The following is a 19,109-nucleotide window of genomic DNA, read 5'->3' as shown; positions in this document are numbered from 1 at the left end:
ACTCCTCAAATCTGAGGACGGGATCGACGTTTACCAGCAGAACAGATTATTATCGTCACTTTGATAGTGATGTTGACCAAACATGGAGCTTTTTACTTTTAAAAATGACTCATAATTGTAGTTTCCTCTTTTTGTTTTAACAATAGCGGTTAGACTGACTGATTAATGGAGTTAATGACTAAATTATATGAAAAAAAATCTGCTTTTCAAGGTAATTTAATTTGTTATACAGTCTTTTTTGATACATAATGTTTCAATATTCATTTAAAGCAGCTCTGGGTGGTACCGGTCAATATTTTTGTACTAAAATATTTTCATAAAACTTGTGATGACATCAACTTAAAACTAGTTGAAAGACTCATATACTGTGACTTGAGGTGTTTTGTTTGATTTTTATTTTCACTGTAAATGTTCTTGGGGATGGTGTGAACGTGCTACATATCATGCTGTTGAAAATTACGGTACAAAAACAAAGTTAAAGTTATGTTATTTAAAAGCCGTCATAACTCGTATCATATTTCATTATCAAAATTTCATTATTAAAATTCGTCCAACTGCTGCAAATCAGGACATGGAAACGTTTGTGACGTTTAGCAAGTGCTCATGGGAAATGTGGTCTCCTGTGGTGGCTTAACACTACCACTTTAATCCACCGGCGTCGCTAGACTTCAAATCGCATAGAATCGCTTTAATAAGAATCATTTGATTAAAGCAAAGTTTGCTGAAACACCCGAAAACATTTTTTTTTAAATTTAAACAGTAGTTAAAAAAGGTCAGGCAAAAGAAAAAAAAAAGTTGCAATTAAAACATTTTTTTTTAAAAAAACAAATGTTTTGAATCCATTTTTAGGGTTAAAAGTACATTTTTCCTGAACAATACAATTTTAAAAGGTCAACAAAGAGAATTTAGTTGATCTGCAACAAAAAAAGGTCATCAAAAGAATAAAAAGAGTAAAATAAGTCACTCAAATATAACCCTTCCATTTAATAATGCCTGACAAAAACATGGGAATAAGTTTGTCTTGAAAGTACAAATGTTTCTTGTTTCAAACCGTCTTTTGCTCTGATCGGTACTGACCGCTGCAGGAAAAGACACCTCGACACCAGCAGGTTGTAATCGGAATAAAAGTTTTTAATTCATAAAACAGTGAAACATCGTGAAAACAAAAGTATAATAAAAGACACGACTGGAGCCAACAAACTGAAAGATTCGCTCCATTACAGATCTGGATCTTGCACGTGTTGACAGTGGATTAAAACAAAAAAAAAGATCGACTCCTGCTAATGACAGCGTAATGTGTCACATCTGGGCGAGCGAAAATAACGGCGAGCGACGATCAATCACACCCGGCGGGGGAAACTGGAGCGCCGTCCAACGCGTAGGAAGGAGCCAGTCGTGGGACGCCGTGACGTGGCTCCTGCCTGTCTGAAATCCCCTACAACACAAGAGCGAATCTAAACCCCAATTAAAAGGTTTTCCCAGTCGGATTTGCTCCTTTGACCGCCGGCACTTATGGGTGGAGTATGGTTCCAGTATTTGACGGACGCTTCGATTACGTGTTGAGCATTTGCGGCGGCGCATCTCGTCACCTCAGGACCTCTTCTGTCGTCGTAATCTGGAGGTCCGGGGTACGTTGTGGCTCCCCTCCTCTTCAAACGTGGATCTGGAACCAATAGAGGCGCCGGAGGATGCGAGCCTGACAGATAGGCCCCTCAGACTTGCGGCCGGCCTGTTTTGGTTTGTCTGCGCCGTGTTATTGCTTGCGAGGGGGAGCCTCGGGGTCCGTTTCCCTGAAGTAAGCAGCTCCACTTCCACTGCGGTTTCCTCGCGCTCGCGGCCCCGGGCGGCCTTGGACTCGGCCCGGTCTGGAGGAAGGGGCGTCGGAGACCCGGCGGTGCGAGGCGGGATCGCGGCGGAAGGTTTTCCGAGGCATTTCTTTTTGGCGCTCGGCGGACGAGGATCCTCGCCGACCTTCTGCGAGTGGGGGTCTAGGTCTGGGGAGCTGGAACGGTCCGTCCTTGTGGGTTCTTGAGGGCCCTGATGTTGGACCTCCTTTTGAGGAGATTGTTCCCCTGGACGACTCGAGTCTTCCCCCTCCTTTAGGTCGATGTTCTGATCCGGTAATCTGGAGCGAGGGTCCTCGCGCTGGACACAAGCTTGTTTAGCTCTGAGTGGAGGGAAAACAAGAGGAAATTAAGAGATACAGGGGGGTCACAGGGGGGTCAGAGGGTTTAGGGGGGAACTTACATCTTCTGCAGAGCCGTCTTCGTTTGCGTGGGGAAGTCTGACAGCTCCTGATTATCGCCCACAAAATATTCCGATCTGCTTTGCTCCCACGCATCCGTCTGAGGGAGACAAACGGAAGCGATGTCGACCAACACACAAGACAAACTTTGAGAAGCCGATGGAGTTGAAGACGCAAACCTTGGCATATCTTTTCACCACAAAAAGTCGGCACAACAGTGTCAGAGTACAGAGTTCTGTTGGGCTCCGTGGAAGAATAAAGGGTGGGGAAGGAATCCTAAACTTTATTAATCCCTCTGGAGATTCACCAGGAATGAATGAGTCCCTGAGTCTATTAGTGTCGCATCATGGGAGGAGCATTCGTTCACTCCATCTGCTGCTCACTGATGACAGTGTTCAGTGGATGATGTTATCATCCATGATGGACAGAAGTTTGTTCAGTGATCGAGTCTTAAGAAGGGATAGAGGGCGGGACAAATAGAAGTTGCGTTTGATTGACATGTCACCATCCAGTCATTTTGACCGAGCTGCTTGTATCTATGTTTTTACAGTACAGTTCAACTTAAATACTTGAGTTATTGGAAAGCATATCAAATAAATTCAAACTACTCGCCCTCATGTTGACCAAGGGTTGGGATAATTTTCAGTAATCTGTTCCTTTTTTAGAGTTAAAGACAAAAAAGTATGTCCATATGATCCAATATCTATTGATTTGTATTATAAAGTAATGAAAGTAAGGTAGTTATTGTTTATGTCGGAGCATCCATGTTACACCAACAGCCCTGGTATATGGACTTCATCGCTCATTGGTATCGTACGAATCAGTCTTTCTGTGGACACGCCTGGAATATGTTGAGCTTTAAAGTCAAAGTTGGTAGAAACAGCAGAACATTTTCATATCGTGATGTCCTTTTCACCGCCGTACACTCGGACCTCGGGCGGAAAGATAAATAAATAAACATCATTCCTACACTTTGTCCAACAAAACCACTGCTGTGTCTCTTCTCTAAGTACAATGCTATATACTACACTGTAATACAGTACACTTACTTGTGCAGTGTGCAAATTCTCGACAGATAGTATGTCTCAAATCAAACACTGCTGCTACACACTTCCAGGAAATGACTCGACAGCTTCTTCTTCTACTACTTTTTAAAGCTGATTGCAACCCTTTGTAGGAACACTATCGCCTACACTTGACAGCCCAAGTTATTAAGTTGTGTTTCATTGTGTTATTACTGTTGTTAAAATTTGTGTTTTCTCGAGACATTTACGCCGGTATCTGCTCCGAAAACGCGTTGTCAGTGATGTAGCTTCCGTTTAGCGTCACTAAGATGACAGCTGTTAAGGGTGGAAAGTGTCCATCGATCCACACTCAATTTTCTGTCCGTTTGAGTGCTCATAGCGCACTATATTTTCGCACACTGCAAACTGCCCAATTTGGGACCCACCACACGTCAAAAGGCTTCAGCTCATCGTCTCACAGCAGGATGCTCGCGGCCTGAGGTGTAATTACTTAATGCTGGAACCATGTTGACGAGTTACAACAACGCCATTGATGGAGGGAGACACGGTTATTGCAAGTGAAAATATACAAAACCAGAGCTGTGTCTCAAATCGCATACTTGCGTACTTAAACATAGTATTTTTAGTGCATAAGTGCGTCTCAATTCCTAGTATGCGAAATGTAGTGCACTATGCACACTAAATTGTCGTACTAAAACGCCCACGAAACTGAGTATGGATCGATGGACACTTTCTACCCTAAATGGCTTCCATCTTAGTGGCGTTGTAAACGGTAGTTACGTCTTTATATATATAAACTTACAGGCAATAGGAAGATGGCACGTCTTCGGTGCTAATACCGGCGTAAATATCTCGCAAATATTTCGTTGATCCAAACAAAACGTGCTGCCAGCAGGTGGCGATAGTGTTCCTACAGCTGGTTGAAATCATCGTTAAATAGTAGTAGAAGAAGAAGCTGTCGCGTCATTTCCAGTTAGTATGTCTCAAATCAGACACTGCCGCTATGCACTATCTGTCGAGAATTTGTTACTAGTTAGTACGTACACTATCCTGATGCATACTACCTGCCAGTGAAGTATGCGAGATACAGCACTGCACTGATTCTTAGAAAACCTCACCAGCTGGAGGTCTGAACCTGGCTCGTAGTGCCCTCATAAAAACGTCAGGCCGCCTCTTTTAATCTCTCGGCAGGAGTCGGGCGAATTAATAAAACGATATAAAATTGTCAGGGAACCTTAAAGGCCGGATGACAGATTGAGGCCCCGATTGGCTCTTACCGGCGTCTTGCCCTCAACAGGCCACTAATGAAAGGTAATCGGGAGCCTTTCCCTCGCCTGAGCCTGAGCAGACTCCGGGCTCTCCAGCGCTGCCGGGGAGTGGGCCTTGTGGTAAATTGAGCGGATCCAAAAGGTTGAAGCCGTCAATTTATCGTAAATAACTCGCATCGATAATGGCGGTGGTGAGAGGCTCTGGTTTCCCAGTTAATCCCGGAGAAAAGTGGCGGCATTACGCCGTAAACACACAGTCCAATTTCTTCAAGTCTGACGGCTGAGTAAATCTGAAATATGTTTTGTTTTCATTGCTGCGACTCCAACGTCCAAGTCAGCAAAGCGAACGTCGGCCATGACGTTTACTAGAGGGGAAGAATGAGAAGCAGGCGTCCTTGATTGATCCGGCTTTTTAACCAAGAGTTTAACAAGTCACGGCTCTTGTTTGGTTGGAATAAAAACCTCCTCTGACTTTGACTTAAACAATTGAAAAAGACTAAACTATCACACAAAAAAACAAAGTCGGAAATAACGAATACAATTATGTAAAAAATGACTTTTTAAAGTGTTATAAGGTCTGAAAAAGAAGCTAGATTTCCTAAATTTGAACACAAATCAAAGAAAGAAATAACACCGGGGGCCCAGTACTGGTATGTGAGGTATTTATCACTGGGCCACACAGAAAGAAAGAAACCGATTTGTATTACTTTTGTTTTATTGATCATTACTTTCTGAGACCGCTCCAGATTTCCATAAAAATGTCACATTAACCCGTAACTTTAGACATGTCGAGACAGTTGTGTAGGTCTAGTTTCCCCCCCAAAAAAGGCTGTAAACTGGTCCCTGGAAATAATGCAAACATTTAACTGGTCCGTGTTGCAATAAAGGCCGGGGGTCTCTCAGCCGTTACAAAAAACTAGTAAGGTAAGTAAGCTAGTCCAGAGCTGCTAGCAGTAACCATTCTGGGATGGAATTTACTGAGGTGGGGTTGTAAAAAACACCTGGGTTATGCCTGAGGTAGGAGAAAATATTTTTTGGAGATAATATTTTGGTTGTTTCTTTTTTAATGGCTTTTCCTAGATCAGAGGTCACTGAAGTGGTGCCCGCTGTTAACCTTATTATACATCTTATTATGTTTGATTTTGTACTTTCTTTCTTGTTGGCCCATTAGTATTTACTGATATTGGGACAATCATTAATTAGTGTATTACAGCCATAATAATGTATATTAATTTATGTCAGAACCAAACTGAGGAAAGACTTTAAGGTTATGTATTGTCCTTGAAGTAGCTAACAGTCGCAGTTGACCGATTTTGTAGAATGGTCGAGTTGACTTTTTTGGATTCCGGAGTGGTTTGTACGATTAAAACGAGCAAATACAGCGAGAATTCTGGGCCGCTCTAGTAGAAGAACTCACATTTCTCCGATCCTTAAAACTCTTCACTGGCTGCCAGTTTCTTTTAGGGTCAATTTTAAAATTCTGGTTCTTACTTTCAGATCTATTCATGGTCAGGCTCCTCCTTACATCAGTGATCTGATCCAGCCTTACACCCCAGCTCGGGCTCTGAGGTCTGTGGATCAGAATCTACTGATGGTTCCTGAACACGGTTTAGGACCAGAGGAGAGAAATCCTTCCAGGCTGTTGCTCCTAAGCTTTGGAACGATCTCTCTCTGTGTTTTATGGATCTACTGACTCCTTCAAGAAACATCTTAAGACGTTTTTATTTTTGTTCATTTTATTTTTATATGTGTCTTGGCCTTTTAGAGTTTTTATATTTGTATGTATTTATAATTGTGTGTTGCTTTTGATGTGACCCTGATCACTTACAGTTACTTAATGTGTTCCAGAAAACATGCTAGCCAGGGTTAAGGCTTCTTTAGCTACGCGGGAGGGAGTCAAAGGGCCAGACGGAGGGCGGGCACGAACCGAAAGGTCTGCCACAGAGCGGTGGGCGGCGACAACAAGAGACCGCTGACGAGATAACACAAAATGAATACAAAAAAAAAAAAGTGTGTTTATAGGGGCTCGCAACAAAAGATGGGGGAAACCTCTCCCCCCTACTTAGGGACCAACCACCTGACGTCCACAGTCTCTCCCACAATCGCAAGAATCCTCACACAGGAAGTCCTCCACAGGCCACCCTTTGTGTCGAGGCAGAGTCATGCTAGCATGTGGGCAGGAGCGCAGTGTTTACGCCGTTATAAGGCTGAGCAACAACTACGCTTCAGCTTTATGACAATGACCCACACACACACACACACACACACACGAGCAGACGCTCGCCCACACACTCGGACGCACCAGCCCAACAACAACAATGCTGAGAGAGAAGTGGGTGAGCCGTCATTTGCATCGTAATGCCTTGATATGTATCCCGGGGTCCGCCGGAGTATGAATAAAACGCCGTTTGAAAGTCAACTTGAAAGCAGAGTCAACAAGAAGCCGATGGGACGCCACTCTGGGAAAGTTTGGAGCTTTTTCTGTTCCTGTCGGCTCCACTTCAAACGGGCCCGGGGAGAGAGAGCGCGAAAGGAAGGACGAGAGGAAGACCAGAGGGTTTTATATAGAGAGACGAGAGTCGAAAGACAGAAATTGATAGACGGCTGAAAAAAAAAATGGATCGATGACTCACTCGCCGGCTCTTTGGGGTTTGGACGTTGTGTACACAACGGCTGGAGTGGAGCGAGGGGAGACGAGGAGGAGGTCGGCTTTATAAATATCACATGATTTGTGTTGTGTGGGAACTAAGGTGGCCTACTTTCTGCGCAGAATAATGCAAACTCACTAAACCTGGGCAGGATTCCAGCCTCGGAAGAACGGAGCGAAACGTGGTAAATAAGGAGCTGTTGACTCGGAAAAGCGAGGCTTTATCTGCCAGACGGTCTGACCACCCACACATGCGCCGGGGAAGGAACACTTATCCGTCGGGGCAGAGCAACATATTGTCGACCATAATTGCAATAAGAGCATTGTTCTGGACCGCCGTCAACTCCTCGGTTTTTTAGTTTCCTCCGACTCGAACGGGTTCAGATTCAAATCGAGACTTTCAGGACGAGCAGTGGAGAGTCGCTGACGAGATGCTCAGATTGTGTCAAACAAATTGCGTTTTCGATGTGTTGCTAAATGCACGAGGAGGACATTAAAATAGGATCAACGCATATTTATGTTCCTTAAAAAAGCTCCGAAAATGTCGCATCCGACCACACGTTTATCGTCCGTCGTCTCTTCTTCGACTCATCCAAGGGTTTTTGTCACAGAAGAATCAGAGAGTCCTGGAACTTGCCAAGAGTTGTTATCTCTCCCTTTGGGTTCTGGGTCCGTCCCTGGGCCTCTCGTCTCTAGGAAGCATCAAGATGATATCCTGCCAAAGCCGGGATTACCGACTTGTCTAGTTCTAGCTGTGACATTTTGGTTCCACCACAGACGTCTACGTATCACGACTTTCCCCGAAATTCCCTCCTTGGACTCTATTACAGAACATAGCGTGCCTGCCACCACTTGATTCTCCCGTTTGCTGGTTTGCATGAGAATTGCCTGGTCGTACGACAGTTGCTGCACTTTGGGCATTTGTGGGTAAAAAAAAGAAATCCAGTTAAAGGGTTACTCTGTCAGTCTGACAAATATCTTGCACCACTTTTTCCACAACCTCTGGAGAAACATGGCTTACCCTCAGAGTGGATCCCAGGAAGCTCGTCAACAAAAACACTATCCTTCCCGTTCCCTTCTTCCAAGTCTTTTGTGGATTTGTTTTTTGTTTAAAATGTGTTTAATCCATCACTTCAACCATTGGGTAGCACATGAATTAGATATTCCCAACACTGATTCCCTACAAACAACAACTACCTAGACCATGGGGGCCAATTGGTACAGTAGATGTAATTAAGATCATTTACCACAAACAAACTTGCATAAAATGACATCCATTTCCTATTTTATTTAAAGGGCAACTAATGTCAAAACTCACACATGTTTCAAGTGTTGGCTTCTTCCTCTCTGATGCTCCGTTTTTTAAAGTTTACTGTATAAAGTTCTCCACTGAATCTGAAACCTCCATGAACGAGAGGTTGTGAGAGCAGATCTCATTATGACGTAATAGTGGCTTAACTCCTCCTCCAGCGAGCTGTTACCACATCCTGCTTTGTTTATACAACAAGTCACTTCGAGGTGGAGACCTCATGGATTGATGACGTGCGGTGACAAACCTCAATGTTTGGCCAATCACAGCAGAGTAAATTTGGTTGGGGTAAACAAGATTTCATCTCCGGAAAAAGAAAGTCTTTTTTTGCTGGGGGGGATTAAGAACATTTTCTAAAGTAAATATTTCAATAAAAAGATAGTTTTGTACAAACAGACACATACTGATGATACAATAGAGTCCTTTAAGAGACACTTAAATAAATATTACTTACTTACTTAAGTGAACACATTAGTTTCCCTTTAAAATTAAAATGTATGTGAAATAATAAAGTAGGTAACTTGTCAATTTTTAAAGGTATATAACTGACAATAATTTATGTATATTTGTTGTATAAATGTTTAATTACTTCAAAGCTCAATGTCTGCGTATTACCTAAAACTAAGTGTAGTTTCTCCAGAGCTGCAGTATTTAAACTGAAGGTTCACAAAAAAAAAAAAAAAGACAATGGGAAGATTTTCTTTCCCTCGACCTCTCCGAGCTCGGGGTCGTGTATAAAAAAGTCGCTCCTATTGTGAGCCGGCGCCGGCGTGGAGAAGGGCAGCATGGGAAGGAAGAGCAAGTGTTTATAATTGTGGCCGTTGTTTTCTGGTCAGGCGCAGAGTGGGCAGCTGAGGTGAGCGGCGTGCTGCGCCGCAGAAGTTTGGATCAAAGGCAGAGCAGATGTGTTTCCAGAAGAAAAAAAAGTGTTTACTCATGACCTCAGCACGCCTCTGTTCTTAGCGGCCTCGCACAAGAGCTTTCCCAAGTGACCAGACCCTCTCTCTCTCTCCCTCTCTCTCTCTCTCTCTCTCTCTCACCGCCCCGGGGCCCCCGGCACATCGTCCATCTCTCGGCAGACGCGAGGCGACGGCCCCTGAGAAGAGAGCTGATTTATTCAAGCTCGTCCTGATGCCGTCCACAGGCGTGTATCGTCCATGTTGGGTCATTCTTCAGGGAACCGACCTGTCGTCTGTTTAAGTGAAGAATGTGCCTGATCATGTTTGTTGATCTAGCTGCAGGGATGATGCGGCCGGCTTAAGCAAACACAGGGCATGTTTCCTCACGGGCAGTCGGCTGGGTAAAGGGTGAAAGGGGCGTGCACGGTGCTCTGGCTACTCCGCAGGAGGCGTCCCCCCCCCCCACCCCATGTGAATTATGTGTTTCCCCACAAGTTTAAGGGTTTCGTGTTCTTATCGGCGTCGCCATCAAAGAGCTCGGAGGAAACCAGTAATTCAGTTTTCATAACATAACGAAAAAACTGAACAAAAGCGTTGAGTCCAAATTACAAACTTGGAAGGGAAACATTTAAGAAATCCCTTTATACAAAAGTGTTTATAGGAAACGGAGACATCAGAGCGAGACATTGGACAAACAATCAGACTTCCTCTGCGGTAGCACATCACAAGGTGGTAAAGAGCCTTGTTTCCATTTCCACCTCCAGAAGAAAAAAAAAGATGACTGGAGACCGCTTGATAAAACGGTGGTGGCTAACATCTAACAACATAAGTTAGAGGTCCAAGAATCAATCAGATAGAATCAAAAACATCACAACTGGTGGATTTACTCAACACATAGACTGGGTAAGAGATGGACCGTCGTATCAGCGACACCAACCATTTGTTACTGGTAAAGAGTTTTAAACCTCGGTCGTGGACATCTTGGAAATGCATTCTTACAGTTTCAACAGTTCTTTTTTAGGATGGGTCGTGTAGGTGACTTCGGCTTTTTGCACTCGCACACTTTTTAAAACAAACATCCGGAGCTAACGGATAACAAAATTAAATTGTGGTTGCATTGGTCGTTCAATGCTCGACTATGAAAATAATAAGTCAATTATATTTTGAAACTTCCGGATTGGATAGAATTGGGCTGAGCTAAAAGGGATATGATGGTTGATGGTAGTGTCACCAGGATTTACAAATGAACATGAACTTGAATTGGCATCTTGGGTCCTTTCCTGGAACCCCAGTAGAAGCCCTAATATGGCATCACGTAGGCTTACTAACTTAGACCTTACTTTACTTGTGTGTGTAAAGATCCAAAGGAACAAGATCAAGGTTATCGAAGACAAACTCCTTTTCAAAGGGTGTCCTCGGAGAAGAAAGGTTCAGACTCAAGTTGTTGATGCTCTGAATAGAAATCAGTTTAGGTTGGCTCGGGCATCTCGTCCCTCAAGAGACTGTATCTGAAGGCTGACCTGTGAACGCCTCACTTTTCTATGAGGTTACTCAAGGGATAGATCAAGTCCATGATTAGCATTCTAACCTAACTTATTTAATCCATATGAACAAGTGTTCCTGATGTTTGCTGAGCTACATCATTGCTTTAGAAAGTCTTATAATAACCTGTTATTCACTTGAAAGAAGCAGGAATAAATGTTATCTGAAGAACAACAAAACTGTTTTATACTCGCGGGCCATTTATTCACTAATGATTCCAATCATTTCATCGTGTAGTGTCACAGGATAGACACAATAAATGAACCACTGTTGTAGGAAAAAAGTGCTTCATTTAAAGTCATTTTTATCTCTAACGCAGCGTAAATCGATTTACTATTGAGTTATTGTATCATTGCTGCACCAATGACGCAGTGTGGTGACACAGCAGTTTAAAAATAAAAGTGACGTGCAAAGCAATTTTGCAAAGAACGAATGGTAATTTTAAGTATTAATTTAGGGTATTAAATGTTAGAACACTTAGATAATTTCATTTTACCCTTTTACTAATACGATTGTCTACAGATGACCTGGTTGGATTTTTCATTTTATTGCTGTAAAATTGCTAGTAGTGAATTTGTGCTTTTCCCCCCCAAGAGTAGTTTCATTTTTAATACCTGGCAGTTTTCCAACTAAAACTAAATTATTAATTTTGTATTTGATTTACATCCAATTATTATTTTATTCCATGTGAAAAACTGGTGCGCTACATTATTAGGGGTCACAAGATATTTTTGGAGTGGCAGGGTCGCAGCCGTGGTACATTTAATGCAACATCCATGTTATCAATCGCTGAAAGTTGATTAATGACAAGTCATGCCACTAAAACTATCATCATAATAAACCAGAAATAATAAACCAATTTCACAGTCAACAACCACAAGAGGGATGAAACTTGTCAAGCTGAATGCTTCCTCTGAGGCAGCGTCCAAATCTTGGATTGCTATTTTTAATACTTCCATAAAGACTTTGGCTCTCCCATCTGCCATTGACTTACTACTAACTTTAGACCCCCACCTTCCGGTGGATTAACTGCAAACTATTTTGATGCGACTTCCGAGTTAGTGGAAGTTGCTTTGGCGCCAGAAATGAAGGACTTCTCGAGCAAGTATCAGAAAGTACAACTATACTGCAAAAGTTTTTTTTGCGTATACTTGCTTATACTTTTTTACTTGCTTCCCTTTCCTTAAATCATCGAGAATAAATTCAACTTTGTTGTCATTGGGTTATTTAAAATGCGTATGTCAAATCATGTTAATGTCGTAAAATATGGTCAATAAAGGGTTAAGAACCAGAATGTCTTGTTAAAGAAACATCTGATGTTAGTTCAAGCTATGAGATGAATTTATATAGGACAAATGCTTTTAAGTGATCACCCAAAATTTCAAACTTCACTCATTTTCTACTCACCCTCCACTAAGGGCTGGAATTATTTTCAATAATTTGCTCCTTTTTAGAGTTATAGACAAAAATGTATGTAGCAGTGTCTACAGTCAATACTGTGGTGTTTCTGTCTTTTTAGCATGTTCATTTTTAGCCACTTCTACGAACAAAATTATATATAGACTTGGTTTTTACGATTACTCTTGTCAAGGTGACACAACCAGAGGGGAAATTACAGAGTATGGAGTAAGGAGGAAATTTGAACTTTGGGTGAACTATCCCTTTAAGTTCAAGTGACTCTTATACTGGTCACACTGCTGGCTGAGACATAGGAAGGAACTTCCCTTTACTTTCTAAGATGATCGTTGATGACACACGGAGGAAGACGACTGAACTGTTAAGCTGAAAACAATCTTAAACATAAGCTCGAAAAACCTTAACGCTCTGGACAAAAGCAGCACTTGAGAACGTGGCTCCTGGATAACCCTTCACCTTTTTTTTAACCGACCAATTAGAGCCGTTCCTCTGAGGTCCAGAGTCTCTGCTCGACCAGGATCAAAACAACAAAACTGAAACCTGAAGAGAGAGACTTGTGGTATTTTTAGGCTCATGCTGTCAAAACTTGAGGAATAAAAGACCCCACTTAATCAAATCCAATAAACATTTGATTCACGTAGAACACGAGCGCCTCGGCTACTTTCCGGACCGTGTGTTAACGACTGCATCAGTGTGCGTTTCCCTAAGTGAGGTTTGTGTACCGCGATCGAGAAACGGAGCCACAGCCGTAAACAAACAATTGCTTTTGTCATGTGATGAACTTCAGACTGGCTGTCTGGTATCTCTCTCGAGCGAGGAGGTCGAGGCCTCAACCACAGAGACTCGCGAGCGCCCACGTGCTCGTACTGTAGCGGCACGAGAACCACATCCTGAGCCGAGGAACGCGAAAATCCACTGCGGCGTCTCCTTGAACTGGAAAATTGGTTACAAAACGTGAACTTTTGAATCGTCTTACTCCACTCAATTACTGTTTTCATTGAAACCCGAACCGCGGAGGGCGGAGAGACGTGTCAGAGGGGGAAAAACACGAGAGGCGGTGATCATGGGATGTGTTGGAAAAAAACGTTTTCTGTCTGATGGTGGAAGTGCCAGGGCGAGATACGACACTTTTCCCAGGACGCTAGAGTGAAGATGGAGCAGATACAACCATTGTAAATGTGAACAAGCTGCAGCCATTCACAATATAAGCAGCAGTTCTCACATCAAGATGGTACCACTTGTTTATACATCTACTAAATACATGTTGTATTCACCCTTTCTTAAAGCAGCTCTATGGGATTTTAAGTCGAGCCACGCCAGTGGACTAAAGTGGTAGTATTTAGCCCGACAGGAGACTTAATTTCCCATGAGCACTCGCTAAACTTCGCAAAAAAGTTGCCATGTCCTTGGAGCAGTTGGACTAATTTTCTTTTCCAGACTTTCATTGTCTGAATGAAGGATGAGGTAATGAATCAGATTTTGGATAATAAAATATGATTTGTGTTATGATGGCTTTATAAAAAACATAACTAACTTTGTTTTTGTAGCATCATTCGGAATGACAACAAAGAGAACATAAACATAAAATATATCTATACATCATGGAGATGGTGTGCAGATAAACGCGGCAGCCATCTTGTTAACTTACATTTCTAACTATTTGACAAGACATGTCTCTAGTACACGTCTTTAAACTTAGTAAAATGGTGTCACAACACGATCTGGAGCTTATAATCCATGTGTTTGTTTCTTCTCATTTGGACTATTGTAACAGTTTATTTTCGTGTCTTAACAAGAAGGAGCTGTCTCACCTGCATTTTTGTATTTAAAAAAAACTACAGCGAGAATTCTGAGCTGCTCTAGTAGAAGAACTCACATTTCTCCGATCCTTAAAACTCTTCACTGGCTGCCAGTTCCTTTCAGGGAACTTTAAAATTCTGGTTCTTTCAGATCTATTCATGTTCAGACTCCTCCTTACATCAGTGATCTGATCCAGCCTTACATCCCAGCTCGGGCTCTGAGCTCTTTGGATCAGAATCTACTTATGGTTCCTGAGCATGGTTCAGGACCAGAGGAGATAAATCCTTCCAGGCTGTTGCTCCTAAGCTTTGAAAAAAAAAATTGAATTGCTTTTGATTGTTCAAGCACTTTGTGACCCTGGTCTATAAAGGCGCTTTACAAATAACTATTACTTACTTACTAATGCCAATTATATATAGATCTAGTGAATCCGTCAGTCCACCATTACAGCCAATCACCAGCAGCATTATCAAGTCTTGATCACGTGATTCACCTCTTTAGTGCTAAAACTTGGCACCATAAGATGCAGCAATTCAGTCGGTGCCTGAAAGCACCAAAGCTCCATAACCGGCCCTAGATTTGAGTGAATGTTTCTAATGACGACAGATGTTGCTGAATGAGCTCCACTTTAATCTGCCGCTGACGTTTTTTAAGAAGCCACAACAAGGTTATGACGTCACGGTTTGTTCGGTCGTCAATTTGTTGGGACCGATCAAGAGGCGAAACCAAAGTTTTCATATGAATCCACTCTAGTGTGTGGTTTGTGTGGACAACGGGAACGGAACTTGAACGACATCGTCTCCGTCTTGAACTTCTCAAGCTTTGTCTGCAAACTTCTCCATAGGTTTTTTTTTTGCTTCTGATCAACTCATTTCTGGTCGTTCCCAACATAAACCTCAGTGTAATTATCAAGGCCAGATAACGCATAAGTGGGCGTGGACTTACACGTCAACGTACAAGTGTTTAAAAGTTAGCCTAGCAACCACAAAACTTAAAAATATATATATATTCAAGTGTGAAAAATCTCTTTAGAGGAGCCAATGACATGGTGACAAGCTAGCCATTAAGAGGAAGATGATCTCAAGGCGATTTGATGAGACCGTTTCCGACAGGATCTTTAAACACATAATTCTTCGTTCTTTTCTGGAATCAACTCCAGGACCTTGATAGTGTTGACAGGACTAAGTGGCAGCAGATGTCTTCATGAGCGCGCTTAATGACACAAAAACAACAATCGTGGAACTTGAAATATGCACAAAAAGTGAAGCCCACAGAGGACGACGTTGACGTTCACTGGTGCGGTCGCACAAAGACAATAGAAGAAGTCCTCAAAGAGCAGAATCTCAATCATCCTCTGTCACTTCATGATCTTTTTTAATCAGCACTGGTCCAGATGTATCGTCTCCAACGAGTTAAAACCTTCAGGATCCAAACTACCAACCTGCTGCTAACCCTTGAGCAAACAAAAGGGACTCCACTATAAACAGAAAAGTCCCAGGTGACCCGTGAGAGCAGCGATGACCACGTAGTTTGCCAGGCAACTGGAACAGGAAATAGAGGAGTATATAAAAGTACTCACCGCAGGTCGGATCGGGTTTCCGCGGCGAGCTGCCGAATCCTCCGGACAACTCACGCACACAACGTAGCGCTCGGGAAACACTCGCAGATCTGATGACATCAAACGTCAGTTTATAGACCCGTCGGCACCCAGAGCTGGCAATTAAATGTTGCATTATATTGCATTGTTTTAGTCATTTTTGTCATTTTCACTTCTTGTATTCTCAACTGACGCTTCTACAAATATGACTTTATAAGTGTTTATTTTAATCTTAATATCCATAAGTGTAACTAGTCCTTTTATTGATCCATTTATTTCTGAATTAATTTGGGAAATAGAGACAACAATTTGGCTTCATTACCTTACAATCCAAATATTATTTTAAGAACCAGTTTCTCCAACAGAGCTCATTGAGCTCCATTAGTTTGCAAATATTGTTTGTTTTTTTTGTATATTTTGCCACTAATAGCATTGCTTTGTTTGTTTGTTGTTTAAATGTAAAGTACCCTGTAACAGCTGTGACGTCTGAAAGGTGCTTTATAAACAAATTGATCAAATATTTATCATGTAATTTGCTTTTTAAATGACTTCATAATGTTAGAAAAAGGTTTTTGTTATATAAATAAAATGATAAAATTCAGTAGAAAGTAGTTAAATGGCAGAAACACAAATAGAAGAAAATTATATCAGAGAAAAATCTATAAAAGAAAACTTTTATTTCAGGTACAAAATAACTTGTGACACATGATTTACGATGACGTTTAGTTAAACGGAGCATCATCTAACCTAAACCTCTTCCTGACCTGACTAATAGGTGCAGCAAACACAGTGGACCCACCAGCACGACCTATGACCCCCCGAGACACTAGGCTCTAATTTGACGTGTTATGGACCTGCTGAGACAGAGCCAACGTCACCAACCGAGTCAAAACTTCCAGAGCCCCGGGGGAGCGGATCTCGACTCCGCAGGCAGGAAGGGAATCACGTCGGTCCCCATGAAGAGGTTGCTAAGGGTCACGGGCACTAGATGGGCCGTGGAGATAAAGTCTCGCTGGTTTCTAACATTCTCAACTAGAAGCACAGATGAGTGTTTCTCACACACTCCCAGTTTCTCGTGTGGGTGAATCGGAGTCAAGGTTTGTGGCGACATACCTCTGTGTCCGGTGCAACGGAGGCTGATGTGACGCTTCAGGAAATTAGCAACGAGGTTGAAGTCTTTCCCTGGAAAAGAGGAAACCAGTAAATAATCAGGTTGAAATACTCGGGAAAGATTGAGTAACACAGTCCAGCTGCGTTTATGTGAGATGTTGTGAGAGAAGAGTAAATGCAGGATGAGAATACATTTCAGTAAAATGTAATAATAATTTAAACAAAGAGAATTAGCAGAAAGTTTAAACAATTATATCAAACATGTACATTAATAAAAAATAATAAAATAAATTCAATACAAATGAATATTGCGATGAAAAATACTTGAGGAAATGTTTTTTGTGCAAATAGAATGCATCAAATTATTTAAAGTTGTTCAAAATATTTAAAAGAAAAGAGAACTTTGAAATATTCTGGTTAAATATCATCTAACTATATGATATAATAATAATAATAATTTAAGTAAATAAGTAAATAAGTAAAATGTATCCAAAAATATTTGCAAAAGAAACCATATTGAATATAAAAAGAAAAATAAATGTCTGAAAGGACTAAAAGAACGTCAATTGTAAACATATAAAACTATAAAATATCTAAAATAAAAATGAGGTAAACAAAAGCAAAGAAAAAATTTAACATTTACATAATTTACATTTATAAATAAAAAGAGGAACGTATAAAAATATTTTTTAATTGACAAACCTTACAATGAAAAGGGAAATAAAAAAAAAACATTATAACCTAATAAAAAAGCAAAACTATGGAAAAAAGATTCAGAACACTTTTTATATGCATTTGTGGGAACGTTTTCAAGTACTAGTATGGTTGGAACTGATTTGCAAATTTATATTTAACATGAAATACTAAATGTCTTATTAATTAAAATAGAGGTATATGAACTTTTTTTCTTTATACTATCAAAAATATATACAGTACATTGATAAAGAGGGTATTATATTTTAATACGTGTTTTTGTTCTCACCAGAAAGTACTGTTTTTAATGTACAACATGTTCAACAAGTCGATCCCTGTGGACTTTTCCTCGGAGCACTTGAACAAGTCTCAACAGTCGAGTGTCGTCCAAAATAAGCTCATTTATTAAGACGATGTGAACTCTTGAGCTGCAGCGGAGGAGCTTCATCGTGGGCCTCTGCTCCGTTCGCCCTGGAATGCTTGACACGGTATGTAATATGTGCCGTGTAGAAATGATGGTCTGTTGCTTAATCGGACTGGAATTTGTTGACTAAAAGCAAGAGGCGAGCTAACACGCAATCCAGTTGTTTTCTCAGTCAACAGGAAAACTGTGGTGGGAACCTGATTACCTTCTTGTCATCGGCCACTACACAGCCTCGGGAACTGACTTCAGAAAAATCACCAAGAAGTCTGCTGTCAATCAAAGTCATCATCAGGAGATGTTCAGAGGATTCTTCAGAAATGGTTTCCGATATTTAAGATGATTTATTCCAGCACTGATGTGAAATGTGTCGACTTTAGTGTTAGTATGGAGGTCAGAGGAGTGAGAACTAAATCTCAAGAAACAAACAAAAAAATTGCCTCTTTAGTTTTAACTGCACTTTTACCGAGAAACTGCTGATCAGCGCTGTGTTAAAGTTTCCGCTCTTATTTATAGTCCCTGCACTTCAAAAAGCTGCACCGTTTACAAACTCTTATCTGTTATGCTTGATGGAATTATAAACCTCTGTGCTCAGACCTCGGGGGCCTCATAAAACCCCTTGAAAGTATTTATGCCGTCCATATGAGGGCAAAATAATCTAGATTTGATTCGAATTTTTACTTATTTGTGTCATTAATCACTAATTCAGTTAGAGTCCCTTGGAGGGGGAGGCTTCCCGGATTCAGGAAACTCGCTGACAGACCATCAATGTTTGACCAATCACAGCAGAGTGGGCGTGGTTATGGTAAACAAAATTTAATCTCCAGATAAACAAAGTGTTTTCAGTGGGCGGGGCTTAAGTACATTTTGTAAATATTCAAATTAAGAGAGGGTTTTATACAAACAGACACATACTGATGATACAATAAAGCAGTGATTCCCGACCAGTGGGCCGCGAAGGTATTGCAAGTGCAATCAAAATGGTATCATTTTTTTGTGGGAGGGTGGATGTATTTATATAAAAATAAAAATACACATAATAAAGTTTTAAATGTAAAAACTTGTTAAGTTTAAAAGGATATTTTCAATTTTTTTTTTCATTATATTGTTTTTCCTTCGAGTATTATACATGTGACA

The 19,109-nt window shown here is 41.3% G+C and overlaps 1 protein-coding gene across 1 annotated transcript in view; it reads right to left on the bottom strand.

The window, feature by feature from the left end:
• Positions 1-1,169: 1,169 nt before the first annotated feature.
• Positions 1,170-19,109, bottom strand: part of slx4ip (SLX4 interacting protein) — a 39,305-nt gene continuing 21,365 nt past the window's right edge. Inside the window, exons 5-8 of the mRNA XM_087802706.1 lie at positions 16,862-16,930; positions 15,731-15,819; positions 2,248-2,345; positions 1,170-2,167 (exon numbers count right to left, since the gene is read on the bottom strand). Of these exons, the coding sequence (XP_087658832.1) occupies positions 1,591-2,167; positions 2,248-2,345; positions 15,731-15,819; positions 16,862-16,930 (833 nt within the window). The 3' untranslated portion in view covers positions 1,170-1,590. The remainder of the gene's footprint in view (positions 2,168-2,247; positions 2,346-15,730; positions 15,820-16,861; positions 16,931-19,109) is intronic.

This window comes from Callionymus lyra, chromosome 11 (assembly GCF_982586985.1).
Source record: "Callionymus lyra chromosome 11, fCalLyr1.hap1.1, whole genome shotgun sequence".
Lineage (NCBI taxonomy): Eukaryota > Metazoa > Chordata > Actinopteri > Syngnathiformes > Callionymidae > Callionymus > Callionymus lyra.
Note: the sequence above shows the minus strand (reverse complement) of the source record. Positions and strands in the feature narration are given on the sequence as shown.